The sequence below is a fragment of the Halyomorpha halys genome, unplaced genomic scaffold, assembly GCF_000696795.3.
Source record: "Halyomorpha halys isolate HHAL.00 unplaced genomic scaffold, Hhal_1.1 Scaffold124.1, whole genome shotgun sequence".
Classification (NCBI taxonomy): Eukaryota; Metazoa; Arthropoda; class Insecta; order Hemiptera; family Pentatomidae; genus Halyomorpha; species Halyomorpha halys.
In genome coordinates, this window is record NW_027111282.1 from 113,035 (window position 1) to 120,125 (window position 7,091).

The 7,091-nt window shown below is 29.5% G+C and overlaps 1 protein-coding gene across 2 annotated transcripts in view; it reads left to right on the forward strand.

Annotated features, from left to right (window-relative positions):
• Positions 1–7,091, forward strand: part of Btk29A (tyrosine-protein kinase Btk29A) — a 29,846-nt gene that overhangs the window by 12,911 nt on the left and 9,844 nt on the right. For both annotated transcript variants that reach the window (XM_014416441.3, XM_014416440.3), the window contains 5 exons: positions 343–429; positions 2,483–2,613; positions 3,082–3,210; positions 4,470–4,663; positions 5,982–6,153. In XM_014416441.3, coding sequence (XP_014271927.1) covers positions 349–429; positions 2,483–2,613; positions 3,082–3,210; positions 4,470–4,663; positions 5,982–6,153 — 707 coding nt within the window. In that variant the 5' untranslated portion in view covers positions 343–348. The remainder of the gene's footprint in view (positions 1–342; positions 430–2,482; positions 2,614–3,081; positions 3,211–4,469; positions 4,664–5,981; positions 6,154–7,091) is intronic.

The following is a 7,091-nucleotide window of genomic DNA, read 5'->3' on the forward strand; positions in this document are numbered from 1 at the left end:
CTCTCCCTCTCTCTTTCCCTCCCTCCCTCTCTCTGTTTTAAGATAAAAAAAAAATATTATAAAACTTTATCTCGTTAAGCGTAAAATCTTTGATATTTTGCTGACTCAAAGCTTATTGATAAGTCTAGTTTTATTCATTCAGATAGTGAATGACCACTTATTTACCATTCTCAAGATGCAGTTCTTTTCTTGTTGTATTCATTCAAAAACAACATTAATTCAAAAGGTTTTTATTTAATTTAATTAGCTGATAGAAATATATTAGATAATTCATTGTTATAAGTGCTACCTATCAAATTGTCTTACTCTTGTTACATCAGTCTGGTTTATTTTGTTGGATAGGAACCAATGACACAACCAAAGCCTAAAGTTGTTGTTGCGCTGTATCCTTTTAAGGCTATTGAAGCAGGAGATCTATCCTTGGAAAAAGTAAGTCTAAAACACCATTCTGTTTATCGTTGGACATGGAAAAATAAATAATTTCAGTGAAGTCTAAATTTTAGGGCTCTTATTTTGTTTAAAAGTATTATCAATGTTAAATAACAAATTAATTCATTTTTACTTTTACTTACCTATATATGAAATGTGTAAACATGGAAGTATTGCAATTTTATATAATTTTAATCTGATTTTTGAAGGAAATACACAATTTAAGGTCCTCTGAGTCCAAATAACCAAGTTTCACAAAATCATTTGTGTGTATGTATGTGCAGAGCCTATCTCAGAAACAAAAGATTGTACGAATCTGTATTGTATTTAATATGAATCTTGTACATAGTTGATGTAGCTGCATGCTGGGAGTGTGAAAGTAAATTTTTCTCTAAAATCAATTTACTGGAGGTACAACTTTATATAATCAATTTTATTTGTTTTTTCTCCAAAATGGATCAATTTTTATTCAACTTTTCATACCTATGTTCATTGAAATAGAAATAATCTGAAAGGGCTTAAATGCAGAATTTTCAAAAAAGTTTCTATTTGAAGTACTTTCAATTTTGTTTATTTGTTATGTAACACATAAAAGAATTTGATTATTAATTAGAGAAGAAAATAAATGTTTTCGTGTTCCCATCGTTGTTATGAGAATAGATATACCTTTTTGACTGTTGTTTCGACTATAGGAACACAAAATCATAGTAATAGTAACTTTCTTACCTAACCAATCAAAAGAAATATAGTAAGGGATTGTTTTGTCATTGTGAATAATAAAGAAGTTTTTGAATTATTTCAATGCAATGATTTCAACCCAAAGTAAGGTGGTGAGACTGCACCATATTTTTCTTATATGGATTTGGAAAATTGGAATCGTTCAATCTATGTCAGACTATTATATTTGACCAAATTACTATCTTATATTCATAAATATTTTCATAGAGGTAATAAAGTTATTTTCATAGTGTCATCTTCATTTGACCTTTTCAAAAATATTTAACATGATAAGCAACAAAATTACTGCCTATATTTTGGACCAGTTCATCATGTCTTCATTCTCTGTTAAATATTTTAGAATTCTTCTAAAAACCTAGGTAGAAGGAATAAACCTTATTTATTTAAAAGATTATTTTTCTTTATGAAAGATTAATTGATTCAATATTTTAAATGTTGCATTTAAAATTATATTGTTTAATAATTTAGTGAGTATAGGGTGAAATGAGTAGGATAATCAGCAATATTTCTTATATACTTTTATTATTATTATTATTGACGCGACAGACATCACGCGTCTCATGATGAGGTTTTCATAGGGTGGGTTCGTCACTCCCACGCCTATTTTTGTGAGTGCCACCCATTGGCTTACAGGCCTCACAAATGCCCGGAGGGAGGTTGTGAGTAAGTATTGCATATTTATTTGCCTGAAAAAATCCCGGGTAGGACTCGATTTCGTAACCTTCGGGTTGGTAGACAGGCACATTATAATGCTGCTACCGTGACTCCATATTACAATACTTTTATTACAAAATCAATAAATTCCAAAAACATTTCAGGTCATGATCATTAAAATGCAATAATCAAAGGAATAGAAAACACCTTTAGCAGCCAAGCAATCAACCAACAATCAATTAGCTGGTAAGAGACTTCTAATGGATTTGCCACTAAAAGGCATAGAAAAATAGACTGTAAAATAATAAATTAGAAAATTATTAATAAACATATAATAGGCTTCACATAAATATAAAGGAGAAATAAAAATAATTGCAGCCATGGCAAATCCATTTTACACAAATCTGCTCTTGCCAGCTGTATAGTCATCGCTTTGCACTCCACTCTCATCACTATATTATGATTTTTTATATTTTAAATTGTGTATTAATGTACTTATAGAAATTTATAAATAATTATTCTTCAAATACAGTTGAGAAATTCAGGTTGTAATGTTTGTTTAAAAAATGGGTATCATGTGCATCCTTATTCATTATTTTATAAAGTTACAATTTATTTGTTGTAAAAATTTAGACTACATGCTGTCATTATCTTGTTACAGGGAGCTGAGTATGAAATTGTTGATGATTCCCAGGAACATTGGTGGAAAGTCGTAGATAGACATGGAGCTGTTGGATACATACCCAGCAACTATGTTAAAGAAAAAGACCTTCTTGGTCTTCAAAACTATGAGTAAATAGTTTTAAATTTATATTTTGAATATATTTTAATTTAAATTATACTCTTACAACAGTGGTGCCACCCTAAACCTATACTCACAGGCACAATGACACCTAGTAGGCATCGTACATGGTCAACTGGTGTATAAAAAATAAATAAGTAAGCTCTCATTAATGTAATGGCTGCAAATGTCCAAATTTCCAATTGACAGTTTATCCATATCAATTTCCATATATGTTGGAAATTGATATGGATAAGCACTATTGAGGAAAAATAAATCAATAGTAATGCAATTTTAAATGATAGTGAAACAGTGACCCTGAAGATTAAGGAAAACGTTTTGTAATGTCCTATCAAATATATAAAATGTCAATAAATACATATGGAAGACATAATTCCGTAATTGTTTATAATTTGAAAATTTAGGTCTTCTTAAATTAATGAGATTATTATCATACTGATTTTGACCTAATTTTATAGGTGGTATGTTGGTGACATGTCTCGCCAGAGAGCAGAATCATTACTTAAGGAAGAAGAAAAAGAAGGATGTTTTGTTGTTCGAAATTCTTCAACAAAAGGACTATATACATTGTCATTATACATGAAAACGTATGAGTTAATATTTTTTAATACCTATATTTAGTTCATATTTAATGTTACTCATCACTATTTTTATTAATTTATTAATTATTAAATGATATACCATCTTTTTAAGTTGTTTGTTTATTTTTTTCAATATTGAGTAGTTAATAAGTGGCTTAATGTTAGCCAGTAATGCATTGTTGTCTTCCTATAAATAATGAGGGAAAGCAATGTCATGTTCTTGTTTCACTTCATGACATATTCATCCTTCTTCTCCAGGTTTATTATCAACTCTTGCTTTGTTGACGACGACTAGCCAGAATCATCAGCATCACAATTCATCCAATGGGTTTGGTTTTTCAACACTTCTGCTTATCCATAAAAAACAAATATTTTTTCATTTATGTTGCTTCGGGTAATTTGGAGTTGACTGTACTAATATTTTCAATGTTGTTAGAGTCAATTCTTTGAAGTTAGCTTTGTTACTGTGTTTTTTTTCCTCTTTTCCATCGCTTATTGCTCTATGAGGCTTCTTTTTATAGAGCCGTATTTATATAGTGATGAGTTGAATCAGCTTTTTTATTTTACTTTATTTATCCTAGGAAATTAAATTCTTCTTGAACCTTTTCTAAGTTTTTTTAGTGTGCCTTCAGGTTCTTCATTATTTTACTTTTGCCTCAGAGTTTATACATGTTAATATAGGCTCTGTGTCTGGAAATATTCTGCTGAACCATAGCAGTTGGTGCTCTTCCACGACGTCCATTACATGAATGTTGGTGTGAATCGTTTGTTACAATATCTTTTTTTGTTTTCTCCTTTATTTTCAGAAAAACCTCATTTAGGTTTTTAGTATTTCAGTTATACTTATTGTCTTTGAAATTTTTATATTCTCGATAATTAGCTTGTGAACAGTATCATCCTGGTACCCATTTTTAAGTAATCTGCTTGTTAGTTATCAAAATTTCCAATACATTTGGGAAGAATTCTTTTGTATGAGAGTCATTCATTTGTATGTGTTTTAATTAATTTAACTTATTTTAACATCTGTCAATGTTTTGACTTTATCATTAAGTCATATATTATTTTAGAAGCTTTCAGGACTGCTGTTATGAACACTCTGTTAAATTTAAATTATCTATTATACGAGAAGTTCTTTATCATCAAATGAAAAATTACTTAATAGATTAAAACTTTTAAAATTAAATCATGAAATACATATTTAAACTAAGCAATATGTACGTAATATTTTGGTACAGTTAGTTTATTTAATCTTTGTTTACTTTTAGGCCCCATCCTCATGTAAAACACTATCACATAAAACAGAATAGTAGAGGAGAATATTTTTTATCGGAAAAACATTGTTGCTCAAGCATACCTGAATTAATTAATTATCATAGTCACAATAGTGGAGGTCTTGCTTCAAGACTGAAATCACCTCCGTGTGATAGGATAGTGCCTCCAACAGCTGGTTTAAGTCATGGTATGTCCTTAGTTATAATTTTGTTCTACCTTACTACCAATTTCATGATTCATTTTAAATATATAAATATTATTAATGTTAATTTAATCCATGCATAGTATTTCTGAAAGTTGTTTGTTAGTCTCTATGATATATCTCTCTTAACACTTCATCAAAACCAATGATTGAGCCTTCATTTAGAAGATTGCCCTCACCACTAATGACAGAAAGTAAACATTACCATTTGCCTTTTACTTCAAAATAATTGTATGTAAACTAAATATTACCTGTAGATCAGACACCCTATGTGAAGTAGCTTCTGCGGAATTTCCCTGTTTTTCTAAAGGCTGTAGCCCAAAATGGCTTTAACGATTTTGATGAATCTTTCCTCATCTTCTCCTCAAAGCCTTTTAACTTTTCAATAATAGAATAAATCTCTGAAGAAGAGCTGGAAAAAAAGTTATAAAAAAAAATATATATAAAACTTTATTTGCTTGTATTTCAAAAAGCATACATATTCTGATAGCTTTAAAATAGTCTATAATTAAATTCCTTACAAAACTAAAAGAAATTAATCTAAATTAGACCACTCCAACCTCTTTCTCTATCGTTATTTGCCTATTACTCCCCCTCTTCCTGATATTATTTGTCATTCAGTTTTAGATTATTTTTTCCCTATAAAAATAAATCTGTTCCACTACAACCCATGAAGGATCAAGAGGTTCAGTACTTTGTAAAGAAGTACTGTTACTAGCACAGATGTTGTGCAAGGAGGTGATTAGGTCAGAATCACACCCAAATACCATTGATTTTACATAAATTAAGAGTATCCACTTTTTAGAGGCTTGGTGTGCCCCAGGATGATCTCTCAATACCCGATTGATCCATGGCTAATGTAACAGAATAAATAATTATCTGCCACTTCTAGATTCAAACCCATTCCTTGAAGTTACTATTGCCTTACCACTGAGCCACCCTGCACCTATATTTTTTCTTTATAATTTTATGAAATGCACAAACTTTTGAATAAGGTTATAATCAACATGCAATTATTTGATTTTATTTACAGAAAAACTATACTTTTTTTAAAAGTAAATAGAACTAATTGTATGTAACAATCTTGTCAACGTACTTACTTTACTCATTATCAACTGATATTTTCCTCAAATGTTTGATATAGGTTTCTTTTGGTTAAAACGTGATTTAAAAAAATCTAGCATTTTGAATTTCTTCTGGCTCTGTTGAAGTTTATATTTAAATAACAAAATATTGATGTATACTACTTATTTTATTTTATTTTAATTTCTATTGAATACTTAAGCTTGATTGGTATTTTCAGATAAATGGGAAATAGACCCTAATGAATTAATGCTTTTGGAAGAACTTGGTTCTGGCCAATTTGGAGTTGTACGTCGTGGAAAATGGCGTGGCTGTATTGATACAGCTGTTAAAATGATGAAAGAAGGTACAATGTCTGAAGATGAATTTATTGAAGAAGCAAAAGTGATGACGTAAGTTAATTAATTTTAAATGTACCAATCTCTTCCCTAGATTAAAAATATTTGCTGGTTCAGGTAAAAAAAAAAGAAGAGGATCTGAAATAAAATCTCACAAAAACAAAATTATGAAGAAAATTAAATAATAAAGAAATAACCTTCCAAGTGATGTACAAAAATTTAATGATAATAAAATATAAACCAATGGAAATAAAAAAAATTATCCTATACAAAAATAAATGAATTATGAAGTATTAAAATATTAATATAAGTGTATAAACTAAAACTTCTTTTGGTTTTAATAAAGAAATGATTAAATCTTTTAACAATTTGAAACGAAAAAGGAAAACTTGTGGTTTGCTGAAAAAAATAGTCATTTACAGCAGGCCGTGGGTTTCGATATGCAAATATCAACAATACATCTAAAGTCTAATATATCTCATCCAAGATAGCCGCCTTCATGCCAATAACTATGAAACAGGTTAAACTATGACGGGTGAGGGTCTCTTGCAAGACGATGCCTCAAACACAGGTTGATCGCAAAATAAAAGTAGTGTGTCACTGGGTGGCATTGACGGCCAGATCCCCAGACAGCTCCAATACCTCCTAAGTACAGACTGTTCCAATACCTCCTCAATACTCACTGCCCACTGCCTTATCAGTGGGTATCCAGACCCTGGCCTACTGCCTTACACATGCTACACTGCAGTGATGTATTTATGTACATGTACTACTATAAACCTTCTTATGTCCCTTAGTTTATGTAATAAATTTAAATACTAAGTAACTTATAGTTAAAAAAAATAAAAATAAACTTATAATTAACAGAGTTGAAAAACCACTTGGAAGGTAAATAAAAATTAAATTAAAAAAAAAAAGAAACTAAACTTTTGGGCTTGAATAAGAGAGTCATTACATTATTGTTGATTAAATTTCAATTTAATTAAAAGATT